General features: G+C 42.0%; 2 protein-coding genes across 2 annotated transcripts in view; one reads left to right on the top strand and one right to left on the bottom strand.

The window, feature by feature from the left end:
* mta3 (metastasis associated 1 family, member 3) overlaps positions 1-18,891 on the bottom strand; it is a 33,129-nt gene extending 14,238 nt beyond the window's left edge. The window contains 9 exon segments of the mRNA XM_034119268.1: positions 5-193; positions 279-378; positions 886-988; positions 3,787-3,904; positions 4,879-4,942; positions 5,429-5,555; positions 13,772-13,865; positions 15,059-15,126; positions 18,654-18,891. Of these exon segments, the coding sequence (XP_033975159.1) occupies positions 5-193; positions 279-378; positions 886-988; positions 3,787-3,904; positions 4,879-4,942; positions 5,429-5,555; positions 13,772-13,865; positions 15,059-15,126; positions 18,654-18,681 (891 nt within the window). The 5' untranslated portion in view covers positions 18,682-18,891.
* A 1,023-nt stretch (positions 18,892-19,914) lies between these two features.
* kcng3 (potassium voltage-gated channel, subfamily G, member 3) lies at positions 19,915-24,627 on the top strand. Its single transcript, XM_034119267.1, has 2 exons — positions 19,915-20,540; positions 22,246-24,627. The coding sequence occupies exons 1-2, from the start codon at positions 19,915-19,917 to the stop codon at positions 22,889-22,891; spliced, it is 1,272 nt and encodes a 423-aa protein (XP_033975158.1). The 3' UTR covers positions 22,892-24,627.
* Positions 24,628-25,911: the final 1,284 nt, after the last annotated feature.

The raw sequence follows: 25,911 nt of genomic DNA, 5'->3' as shown, positions 1-25,911 counted from the left end.
TTACAAAGTCTTGTCGGATGTCGTTGAAGTCTTTTCCGTATTTCTCTAGTGCCTCTTCGAACATGGCGGCCTCCGAGGCGCTCCACTCCTCCATCTCATCCCTGCAGAGCACGGGGCCGCCGGCCGGCACCAGAACACTCAGCGCACTGGACAGGTCGTAGTTATGGCGATGCAGCGTGTCCATCGCATGGAACTGCAATTGTAAACAAAGAGGGGGGGAGGGGGTTACAACTTTCCTTCAAAGTCAAAATCAGGTACTGTGTGCGTCTTCTACTAACCAGTGTGATATCTCGTGATGCTGCGGCTGCACTCATGTGTAAACTCGGCTGTCGGACTGAGCTGCTGCAGTCTAACGCTCGAGCAAAGGTCCCGACCGCTCTGAAAAAAGTACAAACACCCATAAACAAACTTAAAGAATATATTTATAAAATATACTTTTAGTTTATTGGTGTTTACAGAAATAAAAGCAGCTGCACAGCTTCCAGTCATGAGACTAAACCAAGCTGATGACTCAAACACAACAAAACACACAACTCTGTGCATTATACATTATTAATGCTGTTTTCGTCCAGTTTAGAAACCCAAATAAACTGTGATGAATTCTCATATACTTTTTTTTAGGTAATAATAAAAAGTTACTATAATGAACTATACTTTGGAACCATCCCTCAATTAACAACAAGGCACATATATTACATTAGGGATTATATTTGCAATTATTCTTCCACAAACAGAAAAACAACGGCTGAATAATGCAACGGTTAGAGCTGCAAATTGAATGGGCATGCTGCCTAGTTTTACAGTTTAATCTGAATTCAGTGATTAAAACTGTGGTAGAAGCGCCTTAGACCTCATTGGTTGTTTTTCTTTGGGTGAGTGTCTTACCGTGCCACCACTAGGAATTGGTCTATCTGTTTGCTGGAGAGCGGACACTCTGGATACCACAGCTTCTCCTCCATCTTGGACTGGTCCCTGTCATCTGCCTCACCTGCTGCACACACAGAGGCAACAGCTTACACTCAGCATGGGCCAAAGGGGAAGAAACTGAACAATATTTTGGTTATTTGTAAGATATTCTAATAATAATGAACTACCCTTGAGATTACCACATCAGCTTACAAGCAGAAACTTAAAAGGGACAGACCGATAACAAGGACAGTACAGCGATGGAGCGAGGAGTCAGATTCAGCACTGCAGGATTGCTTTGCATCTACGGATTGGAGTGTGTTTGAGGACAATAACATCAACACACACACGGACACTGTCATCTGCTACATTGGGAAATGCATCGATGACGTGGTACCGAAGGTTTCTGTACGGACATTCCCAAATCAAAAGCCCTGGGTAAACGGTGAGGTGCGCGGCAAACTGAAAGCGCGCACTCTCGCGCACACAGCGGGAGATTTGGAGGAGTACAGGAAGTCTAGGTATGATCTCCGGAGAGCAATAAAAAATGCAAAGAGACAGTACAAAGAGAAGGTGGAATCTGACTTCAAAGGCTGTAACACTAGGAATATGTGGGCGGGACTAAGGACAATGACTGACTACAAAGGAGCAGCGGGGGGTGCTGCGGGAGTGTCTGCGTGCGCATCTCTCCCAGATGAGCTAAACAGTTTTTTTGCACGCTTTGAGAGCAGCCAGGCTGTGGAGGTACAGAGGGACCAGGAGCTACACTGCCCTTTTGTTTTAAATAGGGCAGATGTGTGTAAATCCTTTAAAAGGGTTAACCCACACAAGGCTCCTGGACCTGATGGCATCCCTGGCCGTGTTCTCAGGGTGTGTGCAGTTCAGCTGGCAGAGGTGTTCACAGACATCTTCAACAGGTCCCTGCTGCAGTCTGTAGTCCCCACATGTCTTAAACACTCCACCATCATTCCTGTCCCCAAAAAGACAATCATCACCTGCCCCAACGACTACCGCCCAGTAGCACTCACCTCCATCATAATGAAGTGCTTTGAGCGGTTAGTCAAATTATTCATCACCTCCTCCCTCCCTGAATCTCTGGACCCCCTGCAGTTTGCCTACAGAGCAAACAGGTCCACAGACGACGCCATAGCCCTCACCCTCCACACTGCCCTCTCACACCTGGACCCGAAGAACAGGAACACATATGTGAGAATGCTGTTCATTGACTACAGTTCAGCATTCAACACCATTGTGCCCTCCAAGCTGGCCATCAAGCTCAGAGACCTCGGGCTCAACAGCGCCCTCTGCGACTGGATCCTGAACTTCCTGACGGGCAGACCCCAGGCAGTGCGGGTGGGAAACATCACATCCTCCACCCTGATTCTTAACACCGGTGCCCCTCAAGGCTGCGTGCTCAGCCCTCTCCTCTACTCCCTGTTCACCCACGACTGCGTGGCCACACACAGCTCCAACACCATCGTGAAGTTTGCTGATGACACGACCGTCATCGGCCAGATCACAGACGATGACGAGACGGCATACAGAGAGGAGGTCGAAAACCTGACATCTTGGTGCCAGGAGAACAACCTCCATCTCAACATCAGCAAAACAAAGGAGCTGATTGTGGATTACAGGAAGCAGCAGGGAGAGGGACACGCCCCCATCGCCATCAATGGGACTACGGTGGAGAGAGTCAAAAGCTTCAGGTTCCTTGGAGTCCACATCACTGAGGACCTGACATGGTCTCTTCACACCACCACCATCACCAAGAAAGCTCGACAGCGGCTCTTCTTCCTCCGCAGGCTGAGGAGGTTCAAAATGGATTCCAGGATACTCTGCAACTTCTACAGGTGCACGATAGAGAGTATCCTCACTGGCAGCATGACGGCCTGGTACGGCAGCTGCACCGACCTCGATCGTAAGGCTTTACAGAGGGTGGTGAAAACTGCACAGCACATCACCAGGACGGAGCTGCCATCCATGGAGGACCTTTACTCCCAGCGGCTCAGGAAGAAATCACTACGGATTATCAAAGACCCCCATCACCCCAGCCACAAACTGTTCTTTCTGTTGCCGTCTGGCAGACGTTACCGCAGCATCCGGGCAAGGACAAGAAGATTCGGAGACAGTTTCTTCCCGCGGGCAGTGAGACTGTTAAACAATTGAACTGTTGAAACAACATCAAACATTCAACTGCTACTCAGTAGTATGTATCTAATACCTAATATATATATATCATTCCAATAACTTGTATATAGACTCATACTGCACTATTCCACATCATAACTTTATTTCATTTTTATAACTATTACTATTTTTGTATTGCTCTTGCTCTTATTGTTATTATGTTATGTTATTATGTTGCATTGTTGGAGAAGCCTGTGACATAAGATTTTCAACTGCATAATTACTCTGTAGCTATGTCAGATTGACAATAAAGAACCTTGAACCTTGAACCTTGAACATCAAATGTCCCGGTAGAGCTAGGAGATTAAACTCAACAATTTGACTCCACACACTGTTAGAGCTCGGTCATGTTTTCAAGCTGGATGTGTGAAAGAGGATTAAGAGTCAAGTCATGGGACAGTATCATTTATTATTCTCGTCCTGGGTAGACTCGTATAAACAGAGAGGGTCAGTCATGTGCTTGCACTCGGACTAAACTTACAGCGGATGATTTAAAAAGGCAGCTATTGTCCCCATTTATGAACAAAGAGTGCATATTCACAACACTACCTTTCCCTGCTGTAACCTCTCGAGTCCAGTCGCACACAAATACACATATTGGAAATGTAGATAATGAGGCTAGAGATTTGACATGCTCGGGTGTAAACAATAAAACCTGTAATTGGACATTTAAAATCACATGTTCTGACTGACCCTCTGGTAGCATTTCAGGTACGTCTGCCTGAAAGCGCGGTCCCACTCTGATTTCTCCTTTGTCGGCCAGAAGGGTTTTCTGTGTTGGGTCGTACACCAGCGAGTAGAAGAACGTATCCTGAAGAGAACAACAAGCATATTTTAGAAAAAGCACAGGGTTTTAAAAAAGGCTCTAATGTCAAACTCAATGTCTCCTCTATTATACATAGTTGAGATTTGTATGTAACAAAGATACCTGCTGCTACAGAAAAATAAATGTTCTATAGCTGAAATTAGGGCTGCTCAATTAATCATATTTTAATCGCAATTACGATTTTGGCTTGCAACGATTATGAAAACAACATAATCAAAATAAAACGATTATTTATTTTTATTTTTAATTGGTTTTTCAGTTGAATTATACTTAAAGTTCAGGGTAATCAAGTAACCAAGTAAATGGATAATCGTTTTTAATAATGGGGAGGCTTGTGGTGCAGTGGGTTGTGCGTTCGTGTTCGGATCAGGGGGTCACAGGTTCAAACCCCACTGCAGTCAGCATGTCGTTGTGTCCCTGGGCAAGACACTTGACCCCAAATTGCTCCTGTGGAGATTGCCCACAGTATTGAGTATGTAAGTCGCTTTGGATAAAAGCGTCTAACAAGTGACATGTAATGTAATGTAATGTAATAATCGTGATATCAATTATTGACCCAAATAATCGAGATTATGATTTTTGACATAATCGAGCAGCCCTAGCTGAAATTACATTGATAATTTTTCAAGCATAAATTCTAATGTATTACAGTTCAAGCGTGTCAAACATGTACGGATTTCTCTGTCCAAGGAATAATAAATGTAATGTTTTAGCCATGAGGTGTTGGTAGGACCAAAAAAGTAATCCAACACTTTCATGTTTGGTGTTAAAAAAATGATACTGCACATAATATTTTCCTACATTGTATAGACTTAACGATAAATCAAGAAAATAATCAGGTTATTAAACAACCAAAAAGTTAACTTTATCAGTAAAAAAGATTAAACCTGCGATAACACAATCTGCGACAAGCACAAAACAGCAAGAGATGACAACTCCAGTTCTTTTCTTTGGCCCACCTCTTTGTCAAGGTATGAAAGAACGGCTTCTGTCTCATTCAATAACGCTACACTGCACTTCCCCCTAAAAGAGAGAAAGAAAAAGAGAGGAGGGGGGGGGGGGACAAGCACCGTGTTAAAACACAGGAAGTGGGCAGCACTAGATTTGTCAGTTCATGGCTGGATGAATGACTATCCATGGGCACTGCCTGCAGATGAGATGTGAGGTTCAGTGTGTGTGTGTGTGTGTGTGTGTGTGTGTGTGTGTGTGTGTGTGTGTGTGTGTGTGTGTGTGTGTGTGTGTGTGTGTGTGTGTGTGTGTGTGTGTGTGTGTGTGTGTGTGTGTGTGTGTGTGTGTGTGTGTGTGTGTGTGTGTGTGTGTGTGTGTGTGTGTGTGTGTGTGTGTGTGTGTGTGTGTGTGTGTGTGTGTGTGTGTGTGTGTGTGTGTGTGTGTGTGTGTGTGTGTGTGTGTGTGTGTTGTGTGTGTGTGTGTGTGTGTGTGTGTGTGTGTGTGTGTGTGTGTGTGTGTGTGTGTGTGTGTGTGTGTGTGTGTGTGTGTGTGGTGTGGTACCTGATGTGTGTTGCAGGTAGACTTTCGTACTGCCGGGAGAGGAAGAGCTCTCTGTGGCGAAGCTGGTGTTTCTGTTTATCTGACATATCTGTCTCTACCGGGCTCTCCTTCTCTTCTTCCAACTCCTCTGCAAAAAACAAGACAGAGAAAAATAAATAGCTTGAGCTTAATGGTGACAAATAACAGACTGACACATTATCAAAGTCACAAATGGTCTCAGCCAAACTCATCCATTTATCTCTTCGATTTCATAAAACACCACTTAATGAAATTTCATAACTGAGCTTTCTTCTGCAGACTCCTAAAATGGCTCTCGGAAGTTTTACAGTCAAACTACTGCTGCCATCCATTAAAGACATGCACACTTTTATGGCCAGGACTACTTTAAGAAATTACATTTAGGAGAACACAGTGTTCATCCATAAAACTGGATTAGCTGCAGCCAAGTCGCCACAAAAGACGCAGCAGCTAAACATTAGAAGTTGTCCAAATATGTCACACTGTAAACTACACTTTGCTTTTTCAAAAGGTGCTTCATATTGTATGTCCGAATAGATTTGGAAACCCCCTCCTGCCAGACATTTATGATATCGGTTTGTGGGGGGCTTCGTGGGACAATTACTAAAACTTTCCGACACCGACCATCTGAAATGTACGCCCACTTCACAGCGTGATTGCGGAGGTGAGAAGCAGTCAGGGTTTGAATTTCTTTCACAGGTTCTTTTTTTTCCAGTCTTGCCAACTGCATCTGTCATATTTGATGTGAACAACAGAGTCAACACCATGAATGTCTTCCAAGAGAGACTGTCTGTAAGAGTTTGCCTTTATAGTCAAACAGTATTGCACCTCCCCCCCTCTCTATGTGGACCAGCTTCTCACCCTGCTCTTATTGTGGCTGTTTAACCAAACCCATTTTAAGTGTTTGACAGCATGTTGACATGTACATTTCCACTCTAAGAGGAACAGCCTTAAGTCAGGTATATGCTCAAAATGAACTAGTTCCAACAAATAAGACTGAGGACAAAAGTGTATTTAGTGGTTCTGAATGGGCACTCATAGGTTAAAAACCTTCTGTCATAGTTAGCGGCAACATGTCATGGGAAATATGACACTCTTTGGGTTGTTCAACAAGGGCATTCAAGGTGTTTCTGTTGTTTGTACACAAAAAAAGTGTTAAAAAAAGAGCTGGAGAGAGCAGTTCAAATCCTGCTTATTTCCAACTTACACAACCATGAAAAACAAACAGGAGTTGGGGATCAATAAAATATATCTAATCTAATTGTGTGAACTGGGCTTGGGGACAGTTCATTTCTGAAAAGTATTAAAACCTTTGGAAGTCGCAACTATTTCCAACATCAGATATTTGGGAGGGAAGGAGATTTCAGACGATGAACACCCCCTGATAAGCACTTCCGATGCAGCATACCAAACCCCTCACCCCTCACTGTGTCTCTGATTGGCTCAACATTTTTCAAAGTCCCTTCCTTTAGATTTTAGTGTAACATAGACTCTCTGATTCCTGTATAAGTTGCTGTTCTTACTTTTATCCAACAGATAGCAGCCTTGCTGTTTTCTGATATGCTCTCATTCAGCTGATGCAATAAGAAAGGTTTTTTTTGTTATCTGCTGCTGCTGCTGTTTCAAATGGAAAGCCTTTCACTTGCAAACTACTGTCAGGCAACTGCAGGAAGTCCATCTATTGATTCTCTTGAGGTTAGCGACTGTTTGCTAATTCATTGTGGCAAGATTTCGGCAGTGGATGAGTAAATGCATGCACCCCAATGTTGCAAAGTAAAAATAGTAAAAAAATGTATCTAAGATAGTTTTAGGTGGTTTTGAGAGCAGCAAACACAAATATTTTCACTGCTATTGGCAAGCGCTTTGAGCACCAGGAAAAGCGCTATATAAATAACATCTATTATTATTATTAATACTATTTTGTTAGGGAGGCAGTCACAGTAATCTCAGGGGAAAATACATTAAACTCTAGACAAATAAATTCAAAACTGTTTGCATGGCTTGATAACAATGGAACATTTCTATTTTTAAGATAATCTGAGCCATGGCTCTATAATCCAAACATTTAACTGTAGCTTGGTCATAAGTACAGACAGTTAAGATGTGTTAGCTATAATACTGCACATTCTGATTTATATGTGTGTATCACATTCACTGTCTGTCCTTTAATTTTCCTCCTGAGCCATAAACTGTGTGATTTTTATTTGTTTACAATGCAAATTGGTAGGCAACGCTAAATGGTACTGTTACAGTATCTTCTGTGAGCAGCTGGTAGACGACGGACTCAAAAAAGCTTGTGGAATTGGCACTGTGGTACGATGAGTGCATATGTCCATGCAAACTGTACGGTTCATAATGCTTTATGTTTACAGAGTCTAGCCAAATTAGCACAACTGGTTTTCCCCAAGCGGTTTGACCACACAGAGAGAAAAGAATGAGATAAGATATTCCTGTCTTTCCTGTCAGTGCTGATTCTCAGGCAGAAAAATCAACACTAACTATTATTTTCTGGGTCTACGGCAGCTGGTTTCTCATCATTACATTACATTTCATTTAGCTGACGCTTTTATCCAAAGCGACTTACAATAAGTGCATTCGACCAAGAAGATACAAACTTGAAGAAAACAGAATCATTCAATCAAGTACATTAGGTTTCATAGAGCCAAAACATTTTAAGTGCTACTCAACTGGCTTTAGATAAGCCAGTCCTTTGTTTGTATAATGGCGCGTTTCCACTACAGCGCGCAGCCCGGTTTAAGAGGGCTGTGACGTCAGCGGCCCGTCTTTGGTTGCGTTTCCACTTGGCCTAGTACCGGCCGGCGGGTCCTAATTCACAGTTTTTCTGGCCTCATAAAATCGTGGGTCTAGGGCCAGAGACAACGAGGCTGAGTCGGGCTGAGTATGCTAAACTAGAGAGAGCATCGCTTGCAAGGGGGCTACAACTACAACAAGATGGACATATTTGACCGTGATTTAATTGTAATACACGTTTCAAAATGATGCCGAAGTAACAACATACTGATACCGGTTAGTAAAAACCATGAATTAATGCTTTGTCAAGTCTGCAGACAGACGGCAGGCGAAAAACCTTTTAAAATGCGTGTTTTCTAAATGGAGATTGGCTAAGCTAACGCAGTATATGCTCCGACCGTCCACACTCACAACAACGGCCTATACAGACATAAATAAACCAGCGACTGTATTCACCATGACACAGGCAGTCTGTGGTTTGTACTTGTTTAACTTTTGTCTAGTTTCTGAACATATATGAGGAGCTGTGAGCTCTGAGTGCTAACAGCTAACGGCTGTGTTGTTTTTTCTGGGGTTCTCTGAAGATCACGTCACGGCTCCGCCTACACTGCGTTACTATAGATACTGCCCCAGTTCCTAAACTGTAATGGAAATGCGCCATAAAGTGAGCCAGTCCTAACGAGGCCCAGCCATACCGAGCGGGGCCGAGCGAGGCCGTGTAGTGGAAACGCGCCATAAGTGCTTTGTTAATATGTAAGTGCTTAGTTAGTATATAAGAGCTTTTTATTTTATTGCTCGAAGTGGAGTCGAACGAGATGAGTTTTCAGTCTGCGCTGGAAGATGTGTAAGCTTTCTGCTGTCCTGATGTCAATGGGGAGCTCATTCCACCATTTTGGAGCCAGGATAGCAAACCGACGTGTTTTTGCTGATGGGAACTTGGGTCTCCCTCGCAGTGCGGGTGCAGCGAGCTGTTTGGCTGATGCAGAGCGGAGTGCAAGTGCTGGGGTGTATGGTTTAACCATGTCCTGGATGAAGGAAGGGCCAGAACCATTCACAGCATGGTACACTAGTACCAGTGTCTTGAAGTGGATTCTAGCAGTTACTGGAAGCCAGTGAAGGGAGCGGAGGAGCGGTGTGGTGTGGGAGAATTTAGGAAGGTTGAAGACCAGACGAGCCGCTGCATTCTGGATGAGCTGCAGAGGTTGGATGGCACATGCAGACCAGCCAGGAGGGAGTTGCAGTAGTCTAGGCGTGAGATGACGAGAGCCTGGACCAGAAGCTGCGTCGCTTTCTGGGTCAGGAGTAGTGTTAATTTCGTTGACGAAATATGTTCGTCAACAACCTTTTTTTCCATGACTAAAACGAGACGATGACGAGACGGCAGTAAACAATAACTGTAACGAAATCAACATGCAATATCGTTGACGAAAAGTGACGAGACGTAAATGTAGTTTACTAAATAAAAACTATGCCAAAATCTCTCTTTACTTTCGCTGACGAAAAATGAGGAGACTAAATATTATCAAAGATAACGTTACATCTCTGATAGTCAGTTTTTCTCCCAGCAGTTCCATTTCCAGTGCTGCGGCTGGGCAGCAGCTGTGTGTCTGTGCTGCGCGCGGCGGTACATTTGAATTACACCGGGCCAGCGGCACACTGTGAACTGTCAGGAAGACTCGGCTCTAATTTACCTTATTTAACAGAAAATAAAATGGCAACAACAGGGCTTGGGAGCAGTGGTCGCGTTAACCGAATACCCCCCGTCCCGTCCCGCCAGCGCGAGTGAGTGACGAGTTGTGTACAGACTCGACGGGTAATAATGGATTATGACGGAAATGTTACGATCATGTCTGTCAAAATGACTGACAACGAAAAAGTATAACGCCACCACTGCTTGGGAGAAAGAAACGATTTGATATTTGGGCCCATTTTCACTACAATGAGGCGGAGAAAAAAAGCGAATGCATTGTTTTATCAGAAGGGAAGCAATGTGGCCATAACACAGCTGGTAAAAACACCACAAACCTGACCAGATACTCTGCATTCTTAATCATTCAACCTGTGTTTTTAATTAAATAAGGACAAGATATAATCTTATTGTGAAATAAGTGTGACTAAAATGACAAATTATTGGATTTGGCTGAAATGTTCTATATAATCTGATGACTAAAAAAGACTCAACCGTTTTCATTGACAAAAAGTAGACTAAAATAATTAGTTTTCTTTGACTAAAATAAGACTAAAATGCTCAGACTTTTAGTCGACTAAAACTTGACTAAACAAAAACAGGATGAAGGTGACTAAATATGACTAAAACTAAAAAGGAAATTTAACACAGGACTAAGACTAAAACTAAATTAAAAAACAGCTGACGAAATTAACACTAGTCAGGAGGGGACGTATCCTCCTGATGTTGTAAAGAGTGTATCTGCAGCAGCGGGTTGTTGCAGCGATGTTTGCAGTGTTTTCATCCTAATCATCCTACTCAAAGTTCTGGGATTGTATTGGCAGACGTTTCTTGTTTTTATTTCAAGGAAGTGATCAACAATTAGTTTTATTGAGACCAAAGGACAAAATGAAACACCACTGGAACCAGTTAGAAGGATTCCCAAACAGTACAGGTGTTATTGTGATAAAAGAAACACTTTTCATTTTCCTCTTCATACAGGCTCAATCTAATTCTCTCCCCCCTGGTAATTGAAATATGTATGTGGACTATAATTATGAATAGCAGCATATGTTCAAGTTGCACTGGAGCGTCTATTTATGTGTCTAAATGGTTTCACTATGGAGCTGTGAAAGACATGAAAAAAATAATAATGATATTGGTGATAAATGTAACAATGTGCACAGGACGTGCTAAGTGGAAAAGCAGCTGGAGACGTCTGCTTGACTGACAGGCGGCATAAAGCCCATAATTACATTTTCCACACTATGGCTGGCTCAAAACACAAAGGAAAACCATACAGTTTTCGACTGCTCCAGGAATATCTATTCATTAGTTCAGAATTGACCAACAATTGTAACAATAGATTCATCCTTTGAGTCATTCATGGTGTTAAAATGTAGAAAATTCCCAGATTCCCACTTCCCAAGCGTGAAGATTTACAGATGTTGTTTGCTGCTAATACATTTCAGTAGGCCTGCAACCAACAAATTAATTATTTATTTTTTAGCAATTAGCCTGTAGGTTATTTTCACAATTGATTGATTAACCAAAATGTTATTTTTAGAATCATAAACAACAGAGAAAAGCTGAAAATGTTCCCTTTTGTGAAGGTAAAACCAGGAAATGTTTAGCATTAAAATGTAAGTTGTTTCTAAACTATTATCTGTCTATCAGCTACCTAACTGATGTGTATTGTACCGTCTCCTTCAACACTGAATTGCTTTAAAAAAGGGACTTTTATTCACATGTGACACCTGAACAAAAAGTAGTCTTATGGCGCATTTCCACTGCAGGGCCTCGCACGGCTTAGTACGGTATAGTTAGGCCTTGGTAGGCCAGGCTCACTTTATGCTGTGTTTCCATTACAGTTTAGTAGCTGGGGCAGTAACTATAGTAACGCAGTGTAGGCGGAGCTGTGGCGTCATCTTCAATGCGAACCACAGAAAACCAACATCAGCCGTTAGCTGTTAGCACTCAGAGCTCACAGCTCCTCATATCTGTTCAGAAACTAGAAAAAAGTTAAACAAGTACAAACCACAGACTGTCTGTGTCATGGCGAATACAGTCGCTGGTTTATTTATTATTATTATTATTATTTATTTCTGTATAGGCCGTTGTTGTGAGTGTGGACGGTCGGAGCATATATACCGTTAGCTTAGCCGATCTCCATTCAGAAAACACGCATTTTAAAAGGTTTTTCGCCTGCCGTCTGTCTGCAGACTTGTCAAAGCATTAATTCCTGGTTTTTACTAGCCGGTATCAGTATGTTGTTACTTCGGCATCATTTTGAAATGTGTATTACCAGGGATGCAAACTCATCAGGTATGAAAAAGGTGACAAGGATCCGAGGCCCGAGGCCCCCGACCCCACGGAATATCGGCTTTAAAATGAGGAATAACAGAGGATTTTAGCAGTCAGAACAACTAAAGCAGTTAATAATAATAACAGAAACGCCAAAGAGTCACATCTAATAGAAATATATAAAAGCATTTATTTTAATTGTGTAGCAGTCAGTTTATAATTTTGGCAGCACTGTTGAGCATTTTGAAAATGTATTTTCATGTCTCTGTTCAAGGCTTAGTCTTTCTATCTTTATAGCCACTGGTGTAAAGTAACTAAGTTCATAAACTCAAGTACTATACTTGGGTACAATTTTGAGATACTTGTACTTTTAGTATTTCAATGTTTTGCTACTTTGTTCTTCTACTCCTCTACAGTTCAGAGGTAAATGGTGTACTTGTACTCCACTACATGTATTTAATACTTTTAGTTACTTCACAGATGTGGATGAATGATGTGAAATATAATCAAGTGTTAAATCAGACTTTAGTTCCACCTGGAGTAAATTCACAAGCTACCCTGCAGTATACAAAGTCATTCAAACTAGCTGCACCTTTACCAGCTTTGAGAACACTTTCATGATCAATCATTATAAAACATATCATATATATTATTCTGAAATGGACCAATCTGCACAATGACTACTTTTACTGTCGCTACTTTCACTATATTTTGATGAGAATACTTTTCTATTTTTCTTGAGTAACATTTTGAATGCAGTACTTTTACTGTAACAGAGTATTCCTACACTCTGGTACTTCTACTTTTACTCAAGTAGAAAATCTGAGTACTTCTACTTTTACTCAAGTACAAGACCTGGGTACTTCTACTTTTACTCAAGTACAAGATCTATACTTATACCACCTCCGTTTATAGCCTATGAAAAAAACTATTAGAAAACGAAGGCTAAAGCTAACGTTAGCAGATAGTGACAATGTATGCTAGTTAGCTAGCTCAACGATTCCTTAAATAATATTGCGACAGGAACACTTTTCAGTGCACATCACGCTCTGCCGCTACGACAGGGAGCTCTGCTCTGAACACCTGAACGGCCCGTTCTAACAGCTGTTCACCAGCGGTCCAGTCTGTGCCACAGTGACTCCGGACCGCACAGTTAATATTAACGAACGCACCCGTAGGTAATGTAGCTGCTGAAGCTAGACCCTCAGATTACTCCGGGTCCCAGACCCCCCCCATACCCCAAAAATATTTTTATTGCAGATCTACATGAATCACACAAACGACCTATTTTGGATTCAAAACGGCGAATTTCGCCGAAAGGTGACAAGTTTGCATCCCTGATTACAATTACATCACGGTCAGATATGTTCATTCAGTTGTAGCCACTCACGTCACTAGTTTAGCATATTCAGCCCGGTTGTTGGCCCGGAAAGAACCACGATTTTGGAGGGCCAGAAAAACTGTGAAAAGGTACCTGTTAGCCGGAACTACCCCTAGTGGAAACGCAACAAAAAAACGGGCTGGGTTTGGCACGGCACGCTTAAACCGTGCTACGTGCTGCAGTGGAAATGCGCCATTAGTGTGCGACAGGAGTTACTACTCACTTGCGTGTTTGTCTGCGAGCTGGATGAGGCTGTGGGAGATGTCTCTCCTTCTGTAGAAACAAACCACCTTGGCCTCCACATTTCCACTGGCCGTCTGAAACACAGAGAGCAGAGGGATCCAGGGTGAATGAGAGCAGTGGCAACACCTCCCTGCACAAACCTCTAATTTCCCAGGAGACCTTGCTCCTTTGTGTGCACATCAGGCTATGCTGCTATGACAGGCTGACCAGGGCAGCAACAGCGCTTTTGATCAGATGATTGATTGATTGTCACGCTGTGTAATTAGGCCGACAGGCTTAAGGACTCAGCCTGTATTAAATTCCGTGTCAAAACTGTTTCCAACTTCTGCTGCTTTCACATTGAGCTTTTAGGTAAGAGCAGATGTATTTTAGGACAGTGTTAACCTGAGAGATGTGCAGAAAATAACAGGAATGCATCATTACAAATCGCAATACAATGCAACACCAACATAATCTACAGCCACAAAAATGTATGTCAATTTTGATCAACAATTTTCTTTCAGCCACAACAAAAAAAAAAGAACAAAACAAGCTTCATACCGGCAGCATCTGTTGGAGGGTGACTGTTACATTGCATCATGCTTCAATGAGCTCCTGTTATTTTGTCCACCCCCGTTTATCACTAATGATAACAGTCTACTGTGTACACATATGTACTATATGTTTGTCTGACCTCTTTCCACCTACACCATGATAATGTATCTGAGTACAAATGCACACAGGAAAAGCTCTTCTTGTTATGATTGTTTTGGGGTCACCAGTTCCCTTTTTACAGAGACAGAATAAAAAAAAATCCTGAGGTCAGAATTGAAGTTGGATCCTTTGCCGTGGGTACTACTCTTTTCTGACACGCCCATTAAAGATGCTTGTCTAGTATTAAATAAAAGTTAGCTTTGGTGTGTTCCTAACTGACATAATTGATACTCATCTAGGATAAAGTAAAAACAGGAAGCATCGCCAGATCGGCCACTGAGCTCATCTTCTATTCAAAGCTAACTGAGCTCCTGAAAAGTGTGTTACAGTAATCCCCCCGCCTACACATTCAGGTGTGTCCAGTGATATCTGTGGCAGTTATGAGGCTGGTTATCACCTGTCAGGTTACCTTTTATTACAAACACTTTTTAGTGTTCACAAATTGCAAACACACGCACACACCCTTTCAAAGTGGGGGGTGGGGATACAAACAGGGAGGAATCCTAGCTATTCACCCTCAGGCAATAAACGGCATAAACACACACACAAAAGAGACAAACAAACACTTCAGTACCTTGTTGAGTTCTTCTATTCGCCGGATCAGGTAAGGGTTACTGGAGGAGTTCTCAAAGAATACATAATCTGCAAGAGAAAACATGGAATGATCACGTCACTGTATCAGATTACCGAATATCCTGTGGGACACATTGTGACGTCTTTTTAGCTAAACCTGTCAAATGGAATGGCATTCAATAGCTCACCGTCATGAAGTTTTAATTGACACTGTCAGAGATGATTTAATACGTAAGAGGAAGGAAAACCCCATTCGATTTTGGATAATATCTGAATCACAGGGCATATACTCAAATGTTGCTTCACTTTGTCAACATTGCGAGTTTAGATTTGTTGTGATGTATTCATCTTGGGTCAGAATAATCGGTTCCAGACTTGAAAAAGTTTACGCGAGTGGCCCTTAAAGTCTGAAACACTTGGAAAGCTGGCGAAAGCATAGTACACACTTTCATGGCTCACCCGATTGGTTTCACTTGTACTCTGTTGTTAGGCAAATAGGCTTCCTGGAACACTGAGCAATAAAACAGGACTACTACAGATTTTCTTTGCAACACCTCCATGTTGTTTCCACATTACCACTCAAAGCTCATTAACACATCAAAGTCTGAGGATCGTCTCGCCAACTCTGTAAATGGGACCATCCATGGAGCACATGTATACTCCATCTGCCTATACGGAGGTCTTCACTATCCAATCTAGTTAAACAATAAGTTTACCATTGATGTTTTAGGCCCCGGCTCCACGAGGACGAAAACGGGTTGAATCCGCATATTTCTCATGCGTATAGCCCTCTAAGCTCGACGACGCCGTAAGGGAAACGTAGAAACAGACCCCGCAAACGACAACGGGTCCAAAGGTGGATAGATCTGGGAACGGAGCGCTCTGGGGGGTCCAACGGGGCCGTGGAGTCGCCTATACGGTCATTCGTTTTCATAGCCCCGCCTCTCCCCCGCAGGGTTGCTATCGTGCTCCAGTCGCTACTGACCATGCTACAGTTCTTTGTGCAACATCTACAGGAGCTCCTCCTTGAATTCAGATTATTTATCTTTATCTCGATATGAACATAAACGCGAGTGAAGTCTAATCTGACAGGACGGAGACACGCAGCTCCTGCCGCTGTGATGCAGCGGGAGCAAAACACACACTTCAAGTCAGATCATCACCCTTAGCTATTTTAATTACCTCTCAAACTACCTAAACTAGTTATAAATATGTTCATTTTTACTGTCGGGTCACTCATTACAGGATCAGCTGCTGCATGAGACAGACACTGACGCTGTGAGAAGAGAGGAAAAAGAGATAGACTGTGTATTTGATGATTATATATCATTATATCGTCGTTATTCATTTCTTTTAAAGCTCAATAAATAACAATGAAGACCTTTGACCGGCACTTTTATAATTTTGTCCGGAAGATTTAAACTTTAACACAAGCTGACCGGCGAAAAACTCTGCCCGGTTCTGTCGGCCCCCACCGCGGAGAATACACAGAAGTGCAGCCATGACAACCATTCTTCTTCGCTGCTTTTGTGGAGGAAGTTGCTGCTTTTGTGGAGGAAGTTACAGCGCCACGTACAGGTTCGGCATATGTACTGCAGCTTTCCCAGCGTTTGGATGTAAACGGAGCCGTCTCGTGGAGCTTGACACAATCCGGTGTATATTGCGTGGGGACGGAAGGTTTTTTGCGGTTGCATTTGCGTTACTCCGGTGCGTTTTGCCGTATTTGTCCTCGTGGAGCCGGGGCCTTAGTTTGCACAGGCATTGGACTGCATTGTATTGTATTGTATAGATAATATCAACCCTTCTCTGACAGTGTCAACAACGCTATACATTACAATCCTAACAGTAGAATAGAATTAAATTGTATGGTTGTACCTTATAAAGTGAACAGGATGTATATGCTCAACAACCCGTTTTATTGCACCACTAACCCATTCCTAGCTCCCTAGGTAAGCTGAGAACCAGGAAACTGGCTGAGCATAAAGTGAGAATACTGTTTTCCTTGATTTTTTTTTTTAAACATACCATTCATCAACTAATGTTTCACCTCTATCAGCAATTGTTACATCTAACGGTTGTAAGAGCCATTAATAGACGGGATAATGGATTGAGCAAGCATCACAAACAATGTCTATTCCAAGTCAAACCGGTTCAGGCAAAGGTGATTATATTTGACTGCAAGGTCTCCAAATCCTGTGAGACAGTCACCACACTGTTATGATTTTGTAAGATAAATACATTAAGGACAGAGATATATTTCAGTCAAACTCACTGTACAGAAATCTAGCCTGGTTAACCTCTACCTGAGCAGAACATACAGTAACTTAAGAAAAGTTCTGAACATGGCAAATGCTGTCTTCAAGTGCTGTCTTAAATATTGTTATAACTATGCTCCAGGCACATACACAAGTCAGTTAAGAGGTCAATATTTTACAGTTGTCAAGGTTTCATATTCAGTCTCTGCATATAAATACTAAAGTTCTCCACGTCTGGATTCACAATGTTTATCCCCAGTTGTATTGTTGAAACAGAAAGAATTCCAGCCCTGGCATGTATATTCTTCTCTTATGTTGCACAAACTAGGACGAGCTATAGGTATGAACATTTCCAAAAGACTAGATCCAAATCAGATGTGTTATTATTTCATAAAAACAACTGAATCATCAAACTTCATCCTATGAGTTGCCGTTTTCAAATAGTACCTGAAGGCAACAACATAGCTGAAAGAGGTGACCATAAGGACAACAAGCTGATGCATATGGTAACAACATTTATACAAACGGTTGCCAATTACATCAAATGTGCAGAGATGCTTCATGTTTAGGTGACATGGCAAGCATATGAGCCATTTAAGATGAATTAATATGGATGTGAATAAAGGTGTAAGTGCATCCGGAAGCAACGACGCCATTAATCGAGACTGTAATTTGATAATGAATTCCAATACACTGCTAAGAAGCTAACAAGCCAATGTGATAATGAACAGTGCTTCTAAAGAATATAGGTGGACATTGTGGCAAAGCCGGGTGTGTAATGTTACCAGGACTGTGAGATGCATTCCTCTTAAAAGTGTGGTACAGGCGCCACAGCTGCAATAATGCTAATCAGTGAAGCCATTGCTGGTGCTAACGTTAGCTAAATAAGGTCTCGTACTAATGGCTGCATGCCAGAAGAGGCAAATACAAAGGCAGCCTCACACTGTCCGTGGTAACATTTTAACAACCTTTTGAACACATGTCTAGTTCAGTAGTGCTACAGTGTGTCCGTAACCTTGTATTCCCTGTGCGGCTATCCGAAAACCAAAGAGCAACAAGGGTGCCGACAATTGAATCATGTTTACATTGTAAGCTAGCCATTTAGCAAGCTGGCGGCTAGCTGCTGTGGCCACGACAGACGCGAGGCCTGACCCATTTTGAATCCAAAATATTTAGAAACGCTCACCTTCCTGCGGAAACTTAACGCACCTCTGTACGTGTAGCACAGCCGTATCTCACTATTAGGTGCAAACAAACCAAAAATAGCGCCACACAAATCCCAGGGGATGCAAAACTGGAAGGGTTTCAGTTTGATAAAAAGATCCACATTGACATACATACCTCCGACCCGGTACATGTTGGCCGCCATTTCTGCCCTCCCGGAGTGTTAACGTAAACCATAAACTAAGAGAAATACAATAAATTAATAAAAACAATAAAACTCAGTATTTTAAAAGGTAAATGGTGCGGTGAATTATGATCGTCGAGACTCCGGATGTGTACCCAAGCGGGAGATTTTTTTGCCAAATCAACCCCCCCCCTTCCTCTAGGATTCACAGTACCCTTTACAATACAGTGAACTCACGGCAGCCAAAAGAAGTCGGATCAACCCGAAAAACCGCTGGTGACGTTGAGAGGGGGGCCGCGCACACACTCGCGCACACACTGGCGCGCGCACTAACACACGCACACACACACAGTTACCTTTACAAATCCTGATGATTACCTTTAAAATGTGTGCGTAATTTATTCTTGTTCCAACTTTTTTTGGCATTTACGTTTTTAATATCATTAGCCTGTGGATTTAGGCTACTTAAGGGGATACTAGGAGTTATATGTTCGTAATAAGTTATTATACATGTATTTGTTCTTCACTGTCATGGGCACAACAACATCAGTCTTTGGCAATGCAATTCAGAATCAGAATAAGGTTTATTGCCAAGTTGATTTTCAACTACGACAAGGTTGTTTTAGTGTTTGGTGTATACATAAATCATAAAGGGAAAACAGGATAATACAATGTCAAGAACATACTGTAAATATAGAATAGAAACATTAAAACAGAATAGAGTATATCGGTTATGAGGAAAGATCAAAATAAAACAAATCTTTAAAACAAATCTTATTAGAATTGTGCAAAAATAATTTGATAGTTGATGCAATGATGTTGTTTATGTTTATTGAGGATTCTGAATATATCAGGTTGTAGGAAATTAGCGTATGATTCATCCGTAAAAGTAGTGTAGCCTACTTTTTAAAGTCTATGTCAAAACATTGTTTATGATGTTTGTAAAATGAGTCCCTCGAGTTTCCCTGTATGTTTTTCTTTCAATGCGTTCGTCCGTGCGCGCGCATGTGACATCATTGATGGGATTGGCTCGCCCTTACTGGGGTGGAGAGTCTGTTGTACAGGCTACAGAGAGAGGAGAGGAGTAAAGGACAGAGGGGAGAGTTTCCTTCAGACACGGAGCTGCACTCAGAGCCAACCACGCCCCGTGGGGACAGCCAGGGGAGACTGTATCCCCCACATGTCCAAACTCCTGTGATGGAAGGGACGCTGGACTGTGAAGATGAGTTTTAGTGTGGGTTACAGGTTTACAAGATGAAGTTCGGAAAGAGCATCTGCGTACTCAATGTAGGGGGAACCCGTTACGCCTTCACCCGTGAGGTGATAAAGGATTTCCCTCTCCGGCGCGTCAGCCGTCTGCATGCATGCGCAACCGAGAAAGAGGTTCTTGAACTGTGCGATGACTACGACCGGGACCAGAACGAGTTTTTCTTTGATCGCCACTCACAGGTCTTTATGTTCATCATGTTGTACTTGCGCTCCGGTAAACTCCGCTTTGTCCCCGGAGTGTGTGAGCTTTCCTTCTACACAGAGATGCTCTATTGGGGACTGGAAAGCGTGCATTTGGACTCCTGCTGCCAGAAACGCCTGGACGACAGGATGTCCGAGATTGGAATTGACACTATTTCCGAAATGGACGTCGGAGTTTCGGGGGTTGACTCCCAAAGCTCGGGCGAACAGGTGCACGAGACTGCGCTCACCGGTCGCGCCAAATGGCTCGAGAAAATGCGCAAGACATTCGAGGAGCCAAACTCTTCAATATTGGCACAGCTTTTGGCTTCAGTGTCAGTGATCTTTGTGCTGGTTTCTATGATAATGCTGTGTGCCAGCACCCTGCCGGACTGGGATACTGCCAAGAGAAACATTGTGGAGGAACACAGGTAGGCGATAGTCAGGGGTCAGTTAGGTTTGGAGGAATAAAACTAGAAACTTCCTGAAGATGCTGCTAAATCTTAGGACGCAGTATTGTGCTTTACATCTGGTGCATAAAAGTCAGTTGTGACCATATGACCCTAACAAGTTAAAATATATGAAAGATTAATTAATTTCATAATCAACAATCTTTACACATATATAAATAAACACACTTATGGACACACGCATGCGTTTATTGCGCATGTTCCATGTGTTACCCATAACGTTTAGGCATGGATGCATTTTTCACATCCCAACATGTTGAGCCCTGATAGTTTTTCCTCTATTGAATGGTGGAAAATCAACAGTAACTTCGAATTTATATACAGTATATATTTAAAACATGACTATACTTCAAGGTTCAAGGTTTTTATTTTGTCATATACGAGCATAGCTATGTAGTTATGACGATGAAAATCTTAGGTCACAGGCTCCTCCAACAGTGCAACACACAGTAAAACAGATAAATAGAAATATAGTGCAAGTAAATAGTAAATACAAAAATAGTTTAAAAAGTGAAATAGTGCAATAACAGTCTATATGCAAGTTATTGGAATATGCAATGTGTTGGTATAGCGACTTAAGCCTTTTGCTTAAACTGAAAACACCTCTTTGATCAATACAGTAAGTTTCAGGCATCACGTTAAACGTTAGGACGCTCACGTGTCAGGCAAGCTCCAAGGAAGCCAATCAATAAACAATCCATATTATGTACTAAACGTGTAGTGTTCATTATTACACCCTGGGTTTTTCCGGAGCCTCGTGCCTCATTACCTAAAATATCTTTATTGGCTTGGTTAGTTTACAGTGCACAGTATGCCTACACAAGAAGGACAAACATATCAGACTCATGATAGATACATAATATAAGCCAGTGGGTAATCATTTGAAAATAGAAAGTGTACTGACGGATTTTATATTCGTGTAGCAAACAAAAGGGAATTAAGCCATTTACAGGATTCATCTTCTATCAGTCAGCTTCTTGACTATTATTTTGGCCTCAGTTCTTTGGATGCGAGGTGGAAGATGCACCTCTCTTTTCACATTATTTTTGCACAGCATGTTCTCTCTATGGAAGCCCGAGGCAACCTCTCTCTATATAAGGCTGGGTTTTGTTCACTCACGCTGGACATAGTTTTGGATCACTCACAGTGGTTAGGTAATCACTAAAAATGTAGTTTACACTCTGGGTCAAGATTTTTCTAATTTAGTTTCATGCCAGTAGATGATGTAATTCTCTGAGTAACTCTATAATTTAGTTTTGTGTACTTATCCTGAGGCTCTGGCTGTTCTTTTGTACAATACAAGCTCCGCCTCACTCTGGTTCAGTTAGATTGCCTTTGCTGTGCTAATCAATGGGGTTATCGTGTGCTTGCTTGTTTTTTTTATTTCTATGTGAGGGTTTTTAATCCCCCCTCTGTGCAGTTTCCAGGCAGTTTCCTTATTATATATCCACCCTGCTGTCCTTGTTTAATTATGTCAACCCTGAAATGCGTCACATGTCCTCCTTATTTCCCATCATTCATTTCCCTCTTGCTCTGCATCCTTCTTCCTCCTCATTTACAGATTGTCAAACAATGTCTATTATCCATATCTCACTGTAGCTCCTCTGCAATTTCCTGTTTACAGTCACTTCAGCTCATTTTTATCCTCTCCTGTTTTTCTCTGTAGGACGGTGGAGGCAGTGTGTATTGGCTGGTTTACAGCAGAGTGCACGATACGCTTTCTGGTGGCCAGAAGCAAGTGTGAATTCCTCCGCCAGCCGCTGAACATCATCGATGTGATTGCAATCACCCCCTACTATGTCACCATGGCTCTGGCCCAGGCCGGGGTGCCTGATGCTGGGCTCGGGGTGGCCGGGGTGGTACTGCGGGTGCTGAGGATGATGAGAGTGTTCTGGCTCATGAAGCTGGCCAGACACTTCCTGGGCCTGCAGACTCTGGGGCTAACGCTCACACGCTGCTACCGGGAGATGGTTATGCTGATGGTGTTTGTCTTTGTCGCCATGGCAATATACAGTGCTCTGGCCCAGCTGCTGGAGCACGGGTTGAATTTAGGAACACAGAACCCGGATTTTGCCAGCATCCCAGCATCCGCCTGGTGGGTCATCATTTCCATGACGACTGTCGGGTATGGGGATGTGTACCCTGTGACAGTTGGAGGACGGGTGCTTGGGGGAATGTGTGTCGTGAGCGGCATTGTTCTCTTGGCACTGCCAATCACATTCATCTACCACAGTTTTGTACAGTGCTACCAAGAACTCAAACTGCGCTCTGCCAGATACGCACGCAACTTGTCAGTGGAGTTACTGCAATGAGCATGCATTTATACCAAACCTACATCAGAAGAAAAGTCAACAAACCCTAAGTGATGTTCCTTTTGTGTAACTAGATAAACTTGGAGTCCTCTGATAAAAACCATTTCCATGAGTGAAAACAAGTTCTGTATCCACTGATGTGAATCTGCTTCAACATTTAGGTTTAGAGTTCTTCTTCACTTCACACACAAAGAAGTTCCATGAAAATCGTACCAGTAGGTTTTCTGTCATCCTACTGACAAACCAACAAACCAAAAATCATAACCTCCTTCCTGAAGATGATAATAATGATCAACTTCATGCCCTGTCCTGTTTCCTGCCTGAGCTGCACCTGATTTTATTTGGCCTGTCTAGTTCCTGCCTGTTGTATTGATGATCTGAAATCATCGTCTTCAACCAGCATGCTCTGCGCCTGTCTCCTTAACAACAGAACTTGGTCAGGGGAATAGGAACTCAAATAATTTTATTGACAGCGGCTTCTGTTTACACTGTATTCCCATGGTTACAGCATTGGCAGAGACGGCAGCTTTTTTCTAAATGTTGCATCCAGTGCTGTGTGTGTTTGCGCGTTTGTCTGGGCATCAGCTTTTCACTTTGTCAAAGCTTTTCCCCCAGATGGTACAAGTTACACAAGGCTGATGTGTGACCTAGATGCATTGTGAAATATAGACAAGGAGTGAACAGAGAAGTGAAGAAGGGATGAAAAAGGGGTGCACAGAGGGATAGTAGGAGGGGTCTAAGGCATGGGATAATGAAATATGGAGACAGGTCAGCAAGAACAAGGTGCTAGACTAATAAAAGGGCGGCCGATTTGACAGCGCAGATGGAGTGTGAACTGGAGGATAAAAGATTCTGGGACAAAGATGACAGAATGTGTAGCAACCCTGAGCACAAAGACTGAAAAGAAAGAGAGTGTTTTGCTTCTCCATTTGTGACTGAATGTAAGGCATTTTGTGTTTCTGTGTCTCCAAGGCAACCTCCATCCTGCAACATGTCAATCATAATGGTGGTTGGTTTTTGTGTGTACACAAATATAAGCACATATCCACGCACACAATTCCTGGCTGGTGCGCAGCATTTTATTACATTTCGATTAATGGGAAAAGGATATCAAATTCATGATTATTTTGTGGTAAAAAAATTAATTAGAGGTTATTGTTCTGACTTTCATGATGTTTGCATTGTCGATGATATGATTTGTTGAAGCGACACATGATCCAAGTAAACAAGTCAACACCTCTCCCACACAACAGCCTTTCTCTGCATCTCCTCTCCTCTTGCCATCAACGTCCTCTTTGTACACAAATGCACATACAGACACATGCGCACTCATACACAATTGCACATCAAGCATAAGCTCTTATGTTGTAAATTATACAATTAATGTGTCTGTTATTTATCTGTCAGTCCTTACATTTCAAGTCTGGATTTGTTGTTTCCTTGTTAACGTTGCCGCCTTGTATGAGTTTAGTGTGTATTTTGGACAGTACACATCTCATCATCTTTGTTGTTGTTGTTGTTTTATCAATGTGCTTTTAGTCACAAAAAAGATAATCAATGGTTTACCACATTCCCCACGAAACTTTCCAGCCCATGTGACATAGCTTTCTGCACAGTGAATATTAGCCAGGCTTGATTGAAGCCATCAATCAACTTTTTCATCAGTAGACTATAAACTTGAAATGATGTGATTAATATATGAGCTTTTATAATAAATACAAAAATCTGGGCTAATGTCTTTGAATATGTGATTGCTTATTACAAATCAAACTGAACCATACAAAATGTTACATTTAAGTTGAATCAGACTTAATAATATTCTTTCAGTTATTCCTAATCTTAAATAAGCTTCTTATTGAATAATCAATGCTACACACATCCAGAGAAGTGATAAATGGATAAGGCTTTTTTTTGGCAGGTGGCACTTGATAACGCAGGTCTTGATGTGATGACATACTATTAACACCTCTAGGCCACCTGCTGTCAGAGCAACATTCAATGTGAGGAACACCTGAGCCCATTGGCAAGGACATTCAGTGCAGTCATCAGATTCACACAGGTGAGGATTGAGTAAACTGAATCACAAACTGAATCACAAACTGCTGCTGATCTGTCTGTTATCAGAGTCCAGACCTTAAAAGCATGTTGAACATCTGTCAATGAGCTCCAATGAGTATCCTCCACTGATTCGGTAACTAAAATAGACATGAGCGACAAATTTAAGAAAGATCTAACATAAAGTGTCTGAAGGTGTTAAGGCTTAAATTGGTGATGGAGTCAACTTTCTAACAAATTGCTCCACGAGCGGTTTTTAATTGGGGCAAATTATGTTTCTTAAATCATTTATTTAGATGTGTCCATTGGCTTGTCACTCCAACTGAATGCATTGTTGTCGTAACCTCAATTCAAAACCAAAGGGACTTACTTATAGACGATGTTGCTTGGTTTAAAATGCTAACATCAGCATAAAAAAGTTAAATTAATCTTTATCTTTGAGCATTTTGTCTATTTTTTGGAAAAATGAATTACACACAGTTTGGGGGCCATTATGAGAGACAGAGTGAGGAATGGAAAGACAGAAATGTGTCGCAAGTAGCACTGGATTATTAACATGATAATTACAATTGTGTATTATTAACATGATATCAATATTTTAAAAATTGAGGAAAAGTCAGGGGATACTATAGTCAGTATTTATCCACTGGAGACAATAAATGTGTACCAAATGTCAAGGTTATCCGTCCAACAGTTTTTTGTTTTATTTCAGCCTGTACCAAAGTGGTGGACTAAGGGTCCATCATTCATTGAGGCTCAGAGAACGCAGCGTTCTGGGCTTGTACTTGAAAGAGCTTTTACTTAAATAGCACTTTATGTAACACAGTACAAAAACATTCAGTTTTTTCAAGTGAACTGAGCCTGGGGGAGAGAGACAGAGCAAGAATCAAATGTCGACAAAGATGCTCACAAACATTCTGCTGTCAAGAGAATGAGGGATAGCATCAGCTTTTACAGTCAATATT

This window comes from Trematomus bernacchii, unplaced genomic scaffold (assembly GCF_902827165.1).
Source record: "Trematomus bernacchii unplaced genomic scaffold, fTreBer1.1, whole genome shotgun sequence".
In the NCBI taxonomy this organism is placed as follows: domain Eukaryota; kingdom Metazoa; phylum Chordata; class Actinopteri; order Perciformes; family Nototheniidae; genus Trematomus; species Trematomus bernacchii.
Note: the sequence above shows the minus strand (reverse complement) of the source record. Positions and strands in the feature narration are given on the sequence as shown.